The following is a 19,059-nucleotide window of genomic DNA, read 5'->3' on the forward strand; positions in this document are numbered from 1 at the left end:
GGAAGGGGAGGCTGGAGCAGCCTGTCTCACCATGCGCTGTCTTCACCCTCAATCCGTCCAGCGGGGTCGCCCCTTCAGCTCCTGGCACCGCAGTGGCAGGAAGCCGGGGGAGGGACTTGGCGTGCGGGCGACCCTGAGCTGGCGGGACGCAGGGGAGCGAGGCTGCCCTGGTCCACCTTGTCTTCTGTGGGGGAGGCGGCAGTGCGGAATTACCGGCACTGGCGCAACTCAACCCCGGGAGAAACAGAGGGGTCTAATGCGCCTCTGTTGTCCCTGTAAGTAGAAAAAAACCGAATTAAAAACAACAAATAACGTAAAAATAAAAAATCATAGGAAAACAACCCTGCATAAGCAGGGGGTGTCTTGCCTCCTTGGACACTAAGCAAAAACTGGCAGTCTCTTCTCCAGGCTGAAGGGTATAGCTGATGGAGGAGGGGCTTACAGCTTTCACTTAGTGTCACGCCTCCTAGGGAGCAGAGCTATACCCATGGTTTCCTGTGTCCCCCAAGGAATATGGGCGAGAAATTTGGGTTTCAAAAATGCAATTGTGTTAAAGTGAAATAAATAAGAAAAATTATACATATTAGGTATTGCCACGTCCGTAACGACCTGCTCTATAAAAATATCACGTGACCTAAGGCTACTTTCACACCTGCGTTAGGTGCGGATCCGTCTAGTATCTGCACAGACGGATCCGCACCTATAATGCAAACACTTGTATCCGTGTGCATTATTCTTTTTAAAAAAGTCTAAATCAAAACGGATCCGTCCTGACTTACATCGAAAGTCAATTGGGGACGGATCTGTTTTCAACTGCACCATATTGTGTCAGTGAAAACAGATCCGTCCCCATTGACTTACGTTGCAAGTCAGGACGGAAACGTTTGGGTCCGCATCACCAGGCGGACACCAAAACGCTGCAAGCAGAGCGGAATGGAGGCGGAACGGAGCCAAACTGATGCATTCTTAACGGATCCTTATCCATTCAGAATGCATTGGGGCGGAACTGATCAGTTTTGAACAGTTTGTGAGATCCCTGAAACAGATCTCAAACGGAATTCAAAATGCCAGTGTGAAAGTAGCCTAACCCCTCACGTGAACGCTGTATAAATAAATACAACAACATTGTTTTTTGGTCACCTTGCCTCAAAGTGTAATAATGAATGGAAAAAAAAATATATAAAAAATAAAAAAAATCATATGGAACCAAAAATGGTACCAATAAAAAAAAAAAAGTCACCTCAACCCGCAAAAAAAGAGATAATCGCCCAAAAAATGTAAAAAAACTGACAATGGAGATACTAAAATAAGATTTATTTATTTTTGCTTCACAGATGCTATTATTGTGTTAAAGTGAAAAAAAAGTAGATACGTTAAATATCGTCGTGTCCGTAACAACCTGCTCTATAAAATATCACATGACCTAACGCAACACCGTAAATAATAATAATAATAATGTGCCAAAAGCCATTTTTTGTCATCTAACATCATTGAAAGTGCAACACCAAGCGATCAAAAAGGCGTATGCCCCTCAAAATAGAACCAGTCATCTCTTCCCGCAAAAATTAGCCCCTACATAAAGACAATCACCAAAAGAAAAACACGACTATAGCTCTCATAACATGGAGACAAAAACATTTTTTGGGTTTCAAAAATGCAATTAATTGTGTTAAAGCAAAATAAATAAGAAAAAAGTATACATATTAGGTATTGCCACGTCCGTAACGACCTGCCCTATAAAAATATTACTTGACCTAACCCCTCAGGTGCTGTGCCAAAACAACCAATTTTTTGGGTCACCTTGCCTCAAACTAATAATGAATGATCAAAAAAATCATATGTACCCAAAAATGGTACCAATAAAAAAGTAAACTCTTTCTGCAAAAAAATGAGCACCTGCACAAGACGATTTGCAGAAAATAAATAAATATGGCGTTTAGAAAATGGAGACACTTTTTTTTTAAATGCTTTATTATGTAAAACTGAAACAAAGAAAGTAGACCTATTTGATAAATGCGTCCGTAACAACCTGCTCTATAAAAATAGCGCATGATCTAAACAGTCAGATAAACGTTGTAAAAAATAAAAAGTGCCAAAACAGCTATTTTTTGGTTATCTTGCCTCACAAAAAATGCAATATAGAGCGATTAAAAATCATATATACCCCAAAATAGTGCCAATAAAACGGTCATCTTATCCCCTACTTTCCAAAATGGGGTCACATTTGGGAGTTTGTACTGTAGGGATGCATCAGGGGGGCTTCAAATGGGATATGGTGTCTAAAAACCAGTCCAGCAAAATCTGCCTTCCAAAAACCATATGGCGCTCCTTTTCTTCTGCGCCCTGCCGTGCGCCCTTACATCAGTTTACAGCCACATGTGGGGTGTTTCTGTAAACCTCAGAATCAGGGTAATAAATATTGTTTTGTTTGGCTGTTAACACTCGATGTGTTAAAGAAAAAAAGGATTAAAATGGAAAATATGCCAAAAAAGTGACATTTAGAAATTTCATCTACATTTTCCTTTAATTCTTGTGGAACACCTAAAGGGTTAACAAGGTTTGTAAAATCAGTTTTGAGTAACTTGAGGGGGGTAGTTTCTACAATGGGGTCATTTATGGGGGTTTCTATTATGTAAGCCCCCACAAAGTGACTTCAGGTCTGAACTGGTCGTTAAAAAGTGAGTTTTGGAAATTTTCTTACATTTTTTTAGAATTGCTTCTAAAATTCTAAGCCTTCTAACGTCCCCCAAAAAATTAAATGACATTTACAAAATGATGCAAAAATAAAAGTAAACATATGGGGAATGTTAAGTAACAAATATTTTATGAGGCATCGCTTTCTGTTTTAAAAGCTGAGAAATTAAAATTTAGAAAATTGCGAATATTTCAACATTTTGGTAAAATTTGGGATTTTTTCATAAATAAAGGTGAAATATATTGACTCAAATTTATGACTGTCATTAAAGTACAATGTGTCACGAGAAAATCTCAGAATGGCTTGGATAAATAAAAGCGTTCCAAAGTTATTACCGCAAGTGACACGTCAGATTTGCAAACAAATGGCCTGGGCAGGAAGGTGAGAACTGGCCCGGGGTAGAAGGGTTAAAGCCTAAAAGTAGTGACGGTTTGTTGATGTTATCAACTGCTACTTCTTTATTTATCCTTTACACTTTGGCGCTCCACTTGTATCCTTTTTTCTTGTAAATTCACTACTATTGCGACCTGCTAGTCCGGCTGACTTGGACTATTAGGTCCACTTAGGCCTCTTTCACACGAGCGTGTCCGGATAAGGTCCGTATGCGTTGCAGCAAACCCGCGCGAGTAGGTACCCAATTGCAGTCAGTTTTAACTGCGATTGCGTTCCGTTCAGTTTTTATCACGCGGGTGCAATGCGTTTTGCACGCGCGTGATATAAAAAAAAAAAAAAAACTGAATGTGGTACCCAGACCCGAACTTCTTCACAGAAGTTGAAGGTTGTGTAGATTGCTATTATTTTCACTTATAACCATGTTATAAGGGGAAATAATACATTCTCAATACAGAATGCATAGTACAATAGGGCTGGAGGGGGCTTAAAAAATAAAAAATAATTTAACTAACCCTAATCCACTTGTTCGCAAAACCGGCATCTCTTCTGTCTCCTTCTTTGAGGAATAGGACCTTTGATGACGTCACTGCGCTCATCACATGGTCCATCATATGATCTTTTACCATTGCGATGGATCATGTGACGGACCATGTGATGATAGCAGTGATGTTATCAAAAGGTATTTTTCCTCACAGATGAAGACAGAAGAGATGCCGGCTGCGCGAACAAGTGGATTAAGGGGAGTTTAATTATTTTTTAACCCCTCCAGCCCTATTGTACTATGCATTCTGTATTAAGAATGCTATTATTTTCCCTTATAACCATGTTATAAGGCAAAATAATATTGATCGGTTCTCCATCCTGATCGTCTCCTCACTCTCTCTTGCTGCATTCCTTCTTCATTCCCCCCCCCTTCACCAGTGGCCGAGTCAGCTACCTCCCTTTAATTTCTGTTAACCCCCACTTACCGTGCTCTTTCTATTTCTCAAGGTACCTTGCTGAGACTGAGGAAGAGTGGTCATAAACTTTTGTGGAGGGGGAAGACCAACTCTATATAATAACCCTCCCTTATATTGTTTAAAATCCACGAATTTGGTGGGGTTTAAAAAAATTAAATAAAAAAGAGCCGAGTCTTCCCCCTACTTGTGTGCTTTCTTAGTAGGCCATCTGCCTTCCTATCCGTGGGATCTTTAAGTTGCGCTGAATCTTCAAATGGCAGGGCAGTATGTTTTGCTACCTTTGTCAAGTGTACGTCCACTCTGGGAATGGACTCACAATCGGCGCAATCCTCATGGTTAAAAACGCAGCACCTCTTAATACCCCTAGGAATGAAAGATCCTTTATCTGGTTTTTCCCATTCTGACTTAATTAACTTTTTTATACTATCTGGAACTGGGAACACAGATTTCCTTTTTCCCCCAGCCCTCTAAATATCCCTTTCTGCACTGACTTTTTAGGCACCTCCATCTGTATTGTGGCTCTAAACGCTTTTATGAGCTCATTACTGTCATCCGGATTGAAAAAGAAACATTTATACTTATTATCTTCATCAGAAGATTCATATGTTTTACGTTTCAAAGTCCGAGCCTTCCGAAATGTCAGAATCAGTCAGACACTGGATTGCGACCATCACGGATGATTTGAGGAAGGTTTTTAGGGGGGCCAGAATCCCGGGAAGCAAGTGTGATTGAACGTCATCTTTATCTAATATCCTGATATCCTCCAGTAAACTAGATTATTTGGCTTTTACCACATTAGAAGTACATTCTTTACAAAGGTTTAGCTCCTGTACTGGGTAAATGCTTATAACATATTCCACATTTTGTCATTTTGAGAGATTAAGCAGATTCCTTTTCTCCAACTCCTGGATTTGTTGCAGGCTCACCTCCAGAGCCCCGTGTGATCTCTATTCCGCTCATGTCTGCCAGCAATAAAATGATCTGCTTCCCTTGCCAGAAGGATCCCGCTGTCCGGACGCAAGGCCCTACGGTCTTTCATACCTCCTGTGACCTGCAAGGACCTGCCGAGCCCGGAGATGATGTCCGGCTCCGCCCCCCCAGCGTCTGATGTCACACGCTGGAGGCCGGAGGGAGCGCATCACAGCGTTGCTCCGACCGCCATCTTCTTTTCCCACCTGCACGTAATCCGCCTGGACTGCTGCAGGGGGATCGTCGCATGGGACAGCAACAGTCAGCGCCTGTGCACAGGCCCCAACAAGAGGAGGGAGTGCCACACTCCGGATCCGACCTCTGCCTGCATTATGGTTCACAGGTGACCCATAAGAGCCTCCATGCACCTCTCCTGCTTCCTATCCCGATAGGACAGGAAAAACGCTGGTGATGAAGGGGACGGGTGGGATTTATACCGCTCTGTGTTTTTCCTGTTCTATCAGCGGAAGTCAGTCTCAGGGTGTGGTGTCATGGAGATGACTAGGGAAATTATGACAGTTTTGATGATCAATCGCCTGTATCAGGACAAAAAAGACCATATAAAACAACGGATATTTTTGTATCAAAACACTACATAACTATAGTTTTCCACAATTCCGCCAGCACTGTGAAACCCAGGTTTAAGGTATACTGGCTGTCATGGGGAATTACATTATCAATTCATAATCTAGTATTATAGACCCATCTACAGGCTTTATTTATTTTTTCGCTGAATTATGACCGATTGCTAATAATTCATTTCACGCTCGTCACTCACCAGTCAATACAACCTTTCCAGAAACGAAAATCAGTAGAACAATTCTTGGCTTGATCATTCTGTAAATGAGACCAGGAAATAACTCTGGTTCATAGCTAGACAAAAAGAGAAAACAGTAAGTTGCACGAGACCCAAAGTACATGAGAACTGTGCAGATGACTGTACATGATTTAGTGTAAAACACATCACCCAATGGATACACTGAGTGAATATGTATTTCACACCACCACATTGAAATCCACAACACAAAAATGACATTTATAAATCTGCATGACACAATTTTAACATGAAAAGATACCACGGCATTGGGATGAAAGCCTTTTAAAACCTAATACATGTTCCTGGTACTGTAACCTGTTGCAGACTATACCTGATAAAATCCACAGCGATTCCGTCCCTCGTGGACCTACCTTAACTCCCAATCAGAGCTCTGCGTTCATTTATTAAACTGCTCTATAAAAATTAATGCTGCACTTTGTCCAACAGAGAAATGATATTGATTCCTACACCAAATAATGAGAGTTAGTGAACTCCGATAAATGAGGCCCATTGGAGATTTATAAAACGGTCTAAAAGATGAATTCTTACCAGCAACCAATCGCCACAAACATTTCTTCTAGTGCTTTTGAAAAATGAAAGCTGCGCTGTGATTGGTTGCCATGTACAAGAAAGACAGTTCTTATAAATCTGCTGTAAAAGGGATGCAGGGAAGGTTTCCTTGATAAATTGAGCATTAAAAGGGTGGTCCCTTTCTCAAACAAACCCTACAATTACTTAAAATCTTTTCTGCAGCGGTGGTCTGGTCCTGCTACGGCTGATTGTTTGCCAGTAGCGGTGGTGACCTACTGGTATACAGCACATGACCGCTGCAGTCAGTCACTGTCCTCTCAGACAATTCTATAGAAATGCCACAACCAGTTGGGGTATTGTTAGATTATGTGCAGTTACACAATTTCTAAAGGCTATTTCACCTCATATCACCTCAGCCTAGTTCCAGGACCAAGTGATTGATGCCATATTCACACTTACAGTGGTATCTTTTCATAAATGTATGCCATATCCACCAGAAATTCTCTCATTCCACCTCCAAAGAATAGGATTAAAAAAAAAAAAAAAAAAAAACAACACATAAGCACCATTTAACCCTAAAATAGCACCAATTAAATAGGGTATGGCCCCACAGGGTGGAATTTCTACAGCAGATTTGGTGCAGAAATCTGTGGTGGAAATCCCCACTGCTAGTCAATTAACAGAGTGGATTTTGAAAAAAAATAAAATAATAATTTGCAGCATGTCAATGAGATTTCTTAAAACCTCATCCACTTTAGGCTACTTTCACACTAGCGTTCAGGGTTCCGCTTGCGAGTTCCGTTTGAAGGCTCTCACAAGCAGCCCCGAACGGATCCGTACAGCCCCAATGCATTCTGAGTGGATGTGGATCCGCTCAGAATGCATCAGTATGGCACCGTTTGTCCTCCGCTCCGCTCAGCTGGCGGACACCTGAACGCAGCTTGCAGCGTTCGGGTGTCCGCCTGGCCGTGCGGAGGCAAACGGATCCGTCCAGACTTACAATGTAAGTCAATGGGGACGGATCCGTTTGAAGGTGACACAGTATGGCTCAATTTTCAAACGGATCCGTCCCCCATTGACTTTCAATGTAAAGTCAAAACGGATCCGTTTGCATTACCATGAACAAAAAAAAAAAATATTATTTTTTTTTTTTTTTTTTTTTGTTGTTCATGGTAATGCAAACGGATCCGTTCTGAACGGATCTAAGCGTTTGCATTATAGGTGCGGATCCGTCTGTGCAGATACCAGACGGATGCGCACCTAACGCAAGTGTGAAAGTAGCCTCACTAGTGCTGTAAAATGCAGCAGATTCGCCGAACGAGAATTTGTATTTTGGGCTACTTTCACACTAGCGTTTTGTGGACGGATCCGTTCAGATAATACAACCGCATGCATCCGTTCAGAACGGATCAGTTTGTATTATCTTTAACATAGCCAAGACGGATCCGTCTTGAACACCACTGAAAGTCAATGGAGGACGGATCCATTTTCTATTGTGCCAGATAAAACGGATCCGTCCCCACTGACTTCCATTGTGTGCCAGGACAGATCCGTTTGGCTCAGTTTCATCAGACGGAAACCAAAATGCTGCAAGCAGTGTTTTGGTGTCTGCCTCCAAAGTGGAATGGAGACTGAACGGAGGCAAACTGAGGCATTCTGAGCGGATCCTTATCCATTCAGAATGCATTAGAATGCAAACTGATCCGTTTTGGACTGTTTGTGAAAGCCCTGAACGGATCTCACAAACGGAAAGGCAAAACGCAAGTGTGAAAGACTTAAGCGTAAAAATTAATGCCTGCTAAACCAAGAGCTGCCAAGATCAGTCAGGTATTAAAAGCAGGATTCCACATTATTACCAAGGACCTGCATAAACATTTGGCTGCTATTAGTGTAGTGTTGCACCGCCCAGCTGTGCTGTGCTGCTTGCACAAACCTAGTATGAGTGATCTGATCACCAGAGTGTGAGTGGAATGGGACAATCAGTTGTAATCACAAGCGAGACAATGCACATGTATCAGTGGTCGCACGATCGCCACTACCCCTTCAAACAGCTGACCGTCAGACCCCTGCTGATCCTGAGGATAGTCCATCAATATGGTAGAGCTGCACAACCTCTTTAAAGGGCTTGCCCACTCTCTAGCTACAGTTGACCAATGTGTCTAAGATGACTAAATGGCACTTACTAATATAGCCTTTATTGAAATTCTGTGCCAATTTTAAAGATATGCCCCTGGTTTGCCAAGTCTTTTGTGCTGTCCACAGAGGTCTTGTCCATAAAATGGCTGCTGACGGAGAGTCAAGTGACCTGGCAAATCGCCTCTATATGATGTCTTCGCCATTCAAATACACTGCAATAGTCATCTGCACTTGCTTTTTGGGGAATTTACTGTAGTTGCACAGTGCTTGAATGGAGGAGTCTAAATAATGTGTCTGGTCAGATGACCCTCCATCAGCAGCCATCTTATGGACAAGACATCTATCCAGAAAGCCCAGATGATCTGCCCAACAAGTGGACATTACTTATGAAATACAGCGAAAAGCACTGAACTGCAACAAAGGCTATATTAGTAAGTGCCATTTAGTCATCACAAGTAGCCAACCCCTTTAAGCAAAAATAATCTGCCACCAAGTGAATAGATCATGAAATTTGACAAGGGAAGCCAATTTTTGCAAAAAACTATATATTTTTAAGCAGCAAGCTCTACTACAGAGCTGTGTAGTCTCCTTGCTGGAGCTTCAATGAAACAGCTGATCGTGGGGTTGCGGGGTGTTAGAGCCCACGGATCGGATATTGATGGTCCATCCTGAGGACACCTGGACAACCTCCTTAAAGCAGTATGCAAAGTGGTATAATTTTACCTGCTGAACTGTTGATGCGTGAGCACGAGACCCTCTAATCTGATCGGGAACTTCACATCACAGCTGCCCACCATATTTTGGATTTTAAAGTCTAAAAACTTGGCTGGGAATCCCAATTTCTGTACAACTCGAGCATATTTTCTGGCTGCTAACCGAGATTGTTCTTCACTAAGGGGGAAAAAAAACACCACATCATTTCAATGTAAGAAGGAAGCTTAAATGAAAGATTAATAAAATGAAAAATTCTCAACTTCTAGTTCTAATACTCTGCAGTTCTAAAAAAGGGACGGGGTGAAGGAGGCGCATTTTGTATTGCAACATTCGCAACAAGTGTGCAACAAAATCTGCACATGTATGAGGCTTTTAACACAGATTTCAACCTCTGATTGCAAAGGGTGAAATCTGCAGCATAGACTAACATGAGGCCGATATAATATCTGGGTACAAGGAAAGTTTGGAGGGGTGATCTTAATTAAAACGTGACTTTTAATTAGTTCAATTAGAAAAAGGGTCCCTAATTATAACACATTAGCAATCTAGTGCACAATGACGCATTAAATTATTGGTACACGGCGGCACCTGAAGCGTAACCGGTTGTCCTACCGTAACCCAGGTGTCTTCCGGTCTTTACAGATGTTCAGTAGATTAGTAATCTTACTGAAAATAAAAGGTGGCAGGAACCAGACGGGAATGATGGTGGGCTTTAAGTCCCTATATCACCCTAGGACAGGGGTGCTGACGTGACCCTGACGTCCTAACCACGGAGCACCGTCCTGAGAAGAACGACCCCGTCCGGAACCTTGCCCTTATGCTCCTTGGCCCTGTTGTGCCCTAGTGCAGCTGATCCCTACATGCATGTTTCATGTAACAATCATCAGGGGAATATTGTGCAATCGAGCAGGGCGTGAATCACATACAGTTGCAAGAAAAAGTATGTGAACACTTTGGAACGATATGGATTTCTGCACAAAAAATTAAATGTTACCATGTTTTTATTGAACACACCATGTAAACATCAACAGTGCAGGTGGGAAAAGTATGTGAACCCTTGGCTAATGACATCTCTAAGAGCTAATTGAGTGAGGTGTCAGCCAACTGGAGTCCAATCAATGAGATGAGATTGGAGGTGTTGGTTACAGCTGCCCTGCCCTATAAAAAACACACACCAGTTTTGGGTTTGCTTTTCACAAGAAGCATTGCCTGATGTGAATGATGCCTCGCACAAAAGAGCTCTCAGAAGACCTACGATTAAGAATTGTTGACTTGCATAAAGCTGGAAAGGGTTATAAAAAGTATCTCCAAAAGCCTTGCTGTTCATCAGTCCACGGTAAGACAAATTGTCTATAAATGGAGAAAGTTCAGCACTGCTGCTACTCTCCCTAGGAGTGGCCGTCCTGTAAAGATGACTGCAAGAGCACAGCAGAGACTGCTCAATGAGGTGAAGAAGAATCCTAGGAGTGTCAGCTAAAGACTTACAAAAGTCTCTGGCATATGCCAACATCCCTGTTAGCAAATCTACTATATGTAAAACACTAAACAAGAATTAATTTCATGGGAGGATACCACTGAGGAAGCCACTGCTGTCCAGAAAACACATTGCTGCACGTTTACAGTTTGCACAAGAGCACCTGGATGTTCCACAGCAGTACTGGCAAAATATTCTGTGGACAGATGAAACCAAAGTTGAGTTGTTTGGAAGAAACACACAACACTATGTGTGGAGAAAAAGAGGCACAGCACACCAACATCAAAACCTCATCCCAACTGTGAAGTATGGTGGTGGGGGCATCATGGTTTGGGGCTGCTTTGCTGCATCAGGGCCTGGATGGATTGCTATCAAAGGAAAAATGAATTCCCAGGTTTATCAAGACATTTTGCAGGAAAACTTGAGGCCATCTGTCCACCAGCTGAAGCTCAACAGAAGATGGGTGTGGCAACAGGACAACGACCCAAAGCATAGAAGTAAATCAACAACAGAATGGCTTAAGCAGAAGTAAATACGCCTTGTGGAGTGGCCCAGTCAGAGTCCTGACCTCAACCCGATTGAGATGCTGTGGCGTGACCTCAAGAAAGCGATTCACACCAGACATCCCAAGAATATTGCTGAACTGAAACAGTTCTGTAAAGAGGAATGGTCAAGAATTACTCCTGACCGTTGTGCACGTCTGATCTCCAACTACAGGAAACGTTTGGTTGAAGTTATTGCTGCCAAAGGAGGTTCAACCAGTTATTAAATCCAAGGGTTCACATACTTTTTCCACCTGCACTGTGAATGTTTACATGGTGTGTTCAATAAAAACATGGTAACATTTAATTCTTTGTGTGTTATTAGTTTAAGCAGACTGTGATTGTCTATTGTTGTGACTTAGATGAAGATCAGATCACATTTTATGACCAATTTGTGCAGAAATCCATATAATTCCAAAGGGTTCACATACTTTTTCTTGCAACTGTATAGTGTTGATCTAGATGATTCAATAATCAACACTGAGGGTATTCAATGTGAAAGCAAAAGACACTTACATCAATACAAAATGGTAGCCTGTAGTGTGGGCTCCACTGGGCATCAGGGCTAAACGCAAGCCTAAAGATATAAGGAAGCATAAGGTGCAGGGGGGTCTCTTGATATGCAGCTCCCCCGGACCAGCGTGCCGCCTCAGGACCTAACTAAGGACGCTCACCCGCCTCAGAACGAGGCTTGGAACGCAGCGCGGTGACGTGAAGGGGGCAGTCCTTGCTGAAGATCCACAGCGCTTGTAGGACTATAGAATGCAGTCTGACGTAGCCGGTTCGGGATACGTCATTGCAAACGGCCACGGATTGTCTCATCAGACCAAGACACAATTACTCCAATGGCCATGGTTGAATGCGTTGCCATGCAACCGGGACTGTTTATGGCAACCATCATCATATCAGCGCTATCATAGACATAGGACAGCGCTCCTAATATAAGGCATTTTGTGGCAATTAGATAAGAGGTCTACTAATCTAGGAGGCCCACATACAGGGCCATGATTCAACAGAGGTACATAAAATATATCCCACCTCAAAAGATTCGGGTGGGCCCAGAGGCCGCGCTACATTTTTTCTGGAAGCGTAAAAATACTCCTCTTACCATTTTTGGAGGAGTATTTTTAGCTGATGAGGAGTACGAAAGTTACAGTAATTCAAATAGTTAATACGAAGGCCTACGTAACATTAAGGGTTTGCTATTTATGCAGGGAAACCATTACTAGTATTCTAGAACTGTCATCCATGCATAAATAGCAAATTTAGACAATTTTAAATTTAGCTGACATATACTAAACATAAGACCACTGCCACCTAAACAGTGCCACCAGTTTTTGCTGGTATACACGCGAACAGTAGACTCCTTATTACAGTCATTCCTACAACGCCTAAAGCTGGGGACACTGTTACATGAGAGCTTCCCCCTCTGCAGTGGTCTCAGATTGTAGTTAACTGCTTTTTGATAGAAAATGGATGTACTGCTATTGAAAACTATTAACTGCCTGAATAAGGTACGTTAAAAATAACTGTGTTCTTTTATTAAAAAAAAAAAAATGTGAGGATCGTGCGCCTGCTTCCTTACTTCAGAGAGGTGTGGCATAAGCTCTGGCAGCCTGCTCAAACTGACCAATCACTAAGCTCCTTAGTGTAAGGAGCTTTGCTATTGGTTGTTTCAAGCAGCATCGGTGCGCTGCCCTTGCCGTTCACAGCACTCACTGCGCTGATGAATGGCAGGGAAAAGGTACGTATTAGACTTTTTCCAGGGTGTAAAATGGCCTGAACAGGCGTCTATGACGCTTGTACAGGCGTTATTGCGACCTCTGGGTGGGCCGACATATCAGGCATTACAGGTAGAGATTTTGCCTAGAAAATTTGGACCATAATATGAATATCATGGTTAGGAAGGTACGGTATATGAAATTGGGATTCGTTATTTATAGTCCCATAATATTGTCAAATAAAACAGCTGTTATTATGTACCTCTGTTGAATCATGGCCCTGTGTGTGGGCCTCCTAGATTAGTAGACCTCTTATCGGATTGCCACAAAATGCCTTATATTAGGAGCGCTGTCCTATGTCTATAATATCGCTGGTATGGCGATGGTTGCCATAAACAGTCCCGGTTGCATGGCAACGCATTCAACCATGGCCATTGGAGTAATTGTGTCTTGGGCTGATGACACAATCCGTGGCCGTTTGCAGTGACGTATGCCGAACCGGCTCCGTCAGACTGCATTGTATAGTCCTACAAGTGCTGTCGATCTTCAGCGTGGACTGCGCATGCGCGGGTGCATGGACTGCCCCCTTCACGTCACCACGCCGAGTTCCAAGGCGAAGGTCCTTAGTTAGGTCCTGAGGCTGTGATATAGCCTATCACGGCGCGCTGGTCCGGGGGAGCTGCATACCAAGTGACCTCCCTGCACCTTATACTTCCTTATATCTTTAGGCTTGCGTTTAGCCCCGATATCCAGTGGAGCCCACACTACAGGCTACCATTTTGTATTGATGTAAGTGTCTTTTGCTTTCACATTGAATACCCTCAGTGTTGATTATTGAATCATCTAGATCAACACTATGTGATTCACGCCCTGCTCGATTGCACAATATTCCCCTGATGATTGTTACATGAAACATGCATGTAGGGATCAGCTGCACTAGGGCACAACAGGGCCAAGTAGCGTAAGGGCAAGGTTCCGAACGGGGTTGCTCTTCTCAGGACGGTGCTCCATGGTTAGGACGTCAGGGTCACGTCAGCACCCCTATCCTAGGGTGATATAGGGACTTAGAGCCCACCATCATTCCCGTCTGGTTCCTGCCACCTTTTATTTTCAGCAAGATTACTGATCTACTGAACATCTGTAAAGACCGGAAGACACCTGGGTTACGGTAGGACAACCGGTTACGCTTCAGGTGCCGCCGTGTACCAATAATTTAATGTGTCATTGTGCACTAGATTGCTAATATGTGTTATATTTAGGGACCCTTTTTCTAATTGAATTAAAAGTTACGTTTTAATTAAGATCAAAACACTCCAAACTTTCCTTGTACTCTGTATTTATAGGTGATCTAGCTATAGATTATCAAAAACTTTTTCTACTTGATATAATATCTGCACTGCAAGTCACGTTTTGTGCCAATTCAGTTTACATCACGTCAGGCCATACCCTAAATGCATCAATGGGCAATTATGTAGACTATCCACTTATCCATATTTTTCAAAGGCTGATGTACAAGACCGTATCAGTTTTGCAGTCCACAAACTGCATTTTTATGAATCTCATTTGTGTGTTGTCTGCATCCGTTTGTCAGTTAACTATAAAAAAAGGTGCCATTTGACGGACCCATTGACGTCAACTAGTCCACAACTGAATATGGAAGGCACACGGACAGTATTCATATTTTGCAAATACACAGTTTGCGGACCACAAAACGGATTCAACCGTGTGCATGAGGTCTAAAAGTAAATTTAGGTGGAGAATCCATGATCTACTTCACAGTAATCGCAAGGCAAAAAGGTGCCTTTATTTTACTTGCCTTTTAGCTCCTGTGCAAACCATTTTACCCGAGCTAAATATAAGCGCCGTAGTACGTGGTTCTCTGATCCTCATAATTACTGCAGCAAAACGCTAGGAGGAAACCAAAAGAAAGCCACGTTATATATATATATATATTTCTTCTCAAAAACATTATTTTGTTACATTACCAAGCATTCTGCAGTTAAGATGACAAAACTGAATGATTAACCCTTTTAGCAACCATAGTGGCTGAGGGAATGTATGGAGCAGGCTGCTGAGTCCACCCCATACATGGTGGGTGTCAGCTGTAGAATACAGCAGGCACCCGGCCACAATGACTGGGATCAGTGATCAAGTCCGTCACTTAACCCCACAAATGCTGCGTTCAATGGCAAATCGCACCATCTTTAGAGTTAGGTAGAGATGGGCATCTCTATCTGCCTTCTAATCAGAGCCCCTGGATCGAAATCTCGGAGGCTCCGATTAGTTACCATGGGAGCTGCTGATGGTTCTCAGGCCTGTCATGGTAACCTGCTTGCAAAGCTGTGAAGGAGGCACAGCTCAGCAGGGAAAGCAGAATCTCATTTACCATAATAGTTCTCTATTATGGTGTATGGGACAAAGGATTAAAAAAATCCCAGGTTCTAGCCCCCTAAGGGAGCTTATCCATTCACCCTACAGTCTAGGCCTGGCATCCAGTAATTACTTTCTCTTTCGGAACCTGAAGAAATGTCTGCATGGACAACGATTTCCTGATAATAATGCAGTCAAAAGGGGCAGTAACAGGGTTTCTGCTGCAGCAACAAGTCTCCATCTATTTTGACTGCATCCAAATGACTGGAGGCGAGGTGGAATAAGTATGTTGAAGTCAAGGGGGATTACACTGAAAAGTAGTAAGTAAATTTTCTCAGAAAATTTTGTTTTCATATTCTGGTAGATAACTTATTGAACACTTCTCATAACTCACAATATTTTTCTTGTTTTAAAGATGAGATACTAAGTTTTAAGACCTGACTTTAATCTCTAGCTGTTACACATCCTGAGATATGCCATGAAAAATCAGCCCTGCCCCTTCAGCTGGCTCAGATGTCAGCCAGTGTAGAGGAGGAGAGGGGGGCAAGTGGGAGAGCGACTGACAAGCTGCATAGAGGAGAGAGACAGACTTTTCTGTGTGTAACTTTACATGCCCCCAGGGAGGACTTCTGTCCATCTTACTGTATGAACCCCCTTCACCCACCATCAGAGAGCATACTTGCTCTCTGTCACATATGAAGTTTTTCCCCCCCCCCACCAGCTGAACAGCAGCACATAAGTCGCACCAAACATCAATAAAGTTTACATTTTACACTATCCTGTCCATACCAGATCTAGAGCGTAAAATACCCAGACCAATGATTTAGAGAAAACTGTTACATGATACAGTAATAGTGAAAACAATTATCACCAGAGAGGAATATCCAATATATTTCTGACAGACTGAAAAAAAAATTTCATCAACAGAAAATACATTTTCACACCTGGACTTCCCATGATTCATCAGAACCAGCGGTACAGTCTGAATGTGTCCTTAGTTAATGCATTATATGCGATTCAGAGACGTATTGTTAATCAGGACTACAGTTTGCATAGGGGGATAAAAATTCTATACATAAATCCCAGCACTTGCATGCAAAAATTGGTTGGTGCATTCCTGCAGATTTAGCATTTCTTTATAGAGGACATGTCACCAATGCAAAAAAAATAATAATAATATAGTCTAGTTGACCATACTTCTCGGAGCACGGCATACCTTGCGAATATGCATCCCCCTGTTCTAATGTCTCCCAATATTTCTGCACCACACATGCCAATCTGATGTTACTGGCCACAGGTGTGGGACTGGTCACTTCTCTTCTTTACTAGGCGAGGTTTCTTCTCGCTGTGACGATCTCCATCACATAGCCTCCTGATGCAGCGTGATCTCACGACTTCTTGAGAGACCACGCTGAAGCATAGCTTCTGACGGGACAGCGTCACACGCAGACCAGATTGAGACACCACAGCAGAGAAGAGCCACCCCTGAAGTGGCATTTCACTCTAGTCTGAGTGAGATGCTGTCCCGTCATAAGCTATGCAAAAGTATTCACCCCCCTTGACTTTGTGTGTGTATTTTGGCGCCTCACAACCTGGAATTAACATGGATTGTTTGAGGATTTGCATCATTAAATTTACAGAACATGCCCACAACTTTGAAGATGTTGGTTTGTTTTTTTATTGTGAAGCAAACAAATACGACAAAATAACTGAAAAAGTCAATGTGCATAACTATTCACCCCCCTAAAGTCAATACTTTGTAGAGCCACCTTTTGCAGAAATCACAGCTCCAAGTCGCTTTGGATAAGTCTATGAGCTTGCCACATCTTACCACTGGGATTTTTGCCCATACCTCCTTGCAAAACTGCTCCAGCTGCTTCAAGTTGGATGGTTTGCGCTTGTGAACAGCAATCTTTAAGTCTGACCACAGATTTTTCTATTGGATTGAGATCTGGGCTTTGACTAGGCCATTTCAACACATTAACATGTTTCCCCTTAAACCACTCAAGTGTTGATTTAGCAGTCTGTTTGGGTCATTGTCCTGCTGGAAGGTGAACCTTCATTCTAGCCTCAAATCACGCACAGAGTGGTTCAGAATTTGGTCAAGAATATCCCTGTATTTAGCACCATCTTTCCCTCAACTCTGACCAGTTTCCCAGTCCCGGCTGCTAAAAAACATTCCCACAGCATGATGCTGCCACCACCATGTTTCACTGTGGGGATGGTGTTTTTTGGGTGATGTGATGGGTTTGCGCCAGACATAGCGTTTTCTTTGATGGCCGAAAAGTTTAATTTTAGTCTCATCAGACCAGAGCACCTTCCTCCATACATTTTGTGAGTCTCCCACATGCCTTTTCGCAAACTAACAATGTGCCTTATTGTTTTTAGCTGAAAGTAATGGCTTTCTTCTGGCCACTCCGCTATAAAGACTGACTCTTATTGTCGTCCTATGTACAGATACTCCAGTCTCTGCTGTGGAACTCTCCAGCTCATCCAGGGTTACCTTAGGTCTCTGTGCTGCCTCTCTGATTAATGTCCTCCTTGCCTGGTCAGTGAGTTTGCAGCAGTCTCTTGGCAGGTTTGCTGTTCTGCCATGTTCTTTCCATTTGGTTATGATAGATTTAATGGTGCTCCCGGGGATCAAAGATTTGGATATTTTTTTTTTAGAACCTAACCCTGACTACTTCTCAACAACATTGTCCCTTACTTGTTTGGAGAGTTCCTTGGTCTTCATGGCAGTGTTTAGTTAGTGATGCCTCGCTTAGGTGTTGCAGCCTCTGGGGCCTTTAAAAAAAAAAAAAAAAAAAAAAGGTGTGTATATGTAATGACACATCACGTGACACTTAAATTGCACACAGGTGGACATCATTTCGCTAATTATGTGACTTTTGAAGGTAATCGGTTGCACCAGAGCTTTTTATGGGCTTCCTAACAAAGGGGGTGAATACATACGCACATGCCAATTCTCAGTTTTCTATTTCTAAACAATAGTTTTATTTATATATTTTCCTCATTTCACTTTACCAACTTAGACTATTGTGTTCTGATCCATCACATAAAATTCAGATTAACAAAAACATTGAACTTAAGGCTGTAATGTAACAAAATATGAAAAAAGTCAAGGGGGTGAATACTTTTGCAAGATATATATAGATATATATATATATATATATATATATATATATATATACACACATATACACATATATATAATATATATATATATATATATATATATATATATATAATATATATATATATATATATATATTATATACACACACATATACATATACACAAACTGCATGCTGGGCATTCATACTGTAGGGATTTGCTCTGGTAGACAGGTTTAGCAGATGCAGTATAGAGGCATAGTGTTTTATTCACACTCAGCAACATATAAGAGTCTTGGTGCTTGTTCACTCACACACACACACACACAAACGTTCACCTGGAATCCTAGGTGTTGGTTCACACCTGGCTGAATGCTCAACCACAGAATAGTTAACTAGCAGGCTTCCAGGCGGCCTGCACGCCCGTTTGCAGTTTTCAGCCTAGAGGACTCCCCAGCTTCACTGTCAGATGGAGGAAAATCCACCCCACCTGATAGTGCTGACTGCTTCTATAAGCCTTCCAAGACCCGGCCTGGAAAGTGGAGAGTAGCCACTGATCCAGCACTTTGGCTACTCTCAGTAAGAGCCGTCCCGGATCAGCTTTACAGCCATACTAAACAGCTGA

The 19,059-nt window shown here is 42.4% G+C and overlaps 1 protein-coding gene across 1 annotated transcript in view; it reads right to left on the reverse strand.

Moving 5' to 3' along the window:
• The window catches only part of LOC120998643 (TATA-box binding protein), a 52,379-nt gene that overhangs the window by 10,820 nt on the left and 22,500 nt on the right, over positions 1-19,059 (reverse strand). The window contains exons 5-7 of the mRNA XM_040429395.1: positions 14,768-14,859; positions 9,224-9,391; positions 5,795-5,889 (exon numbers count right to left, since the gene is read on the reverse strand). Of these exons, the coding sequence (XP_040285329.1) occupies positions 5,795-5,889; positions 9,224-9,391; positions 14,768-14,859 (355 nt within the window). The remainder of the gene's footprint in view (positions 1-5,794; positions 5,890-9,223; positions 9,392-14,767; positions 14,860-19,059) is intronic.

The sequence above is a fragment of the Bufo bufo genome, chromosome 4, assembly GCF_905171765.1.
Source record: "Bufo bufo chromosome 4, aBufBuf1.1, whole genome shotgun sequence".
Classification (NCBI taxonomy): domain Eukaryota; kingdom Metazoa; phylum Chordata; class Amphibia; order Anura; family Bufonidae; genus Bufo; species Bufo bufo.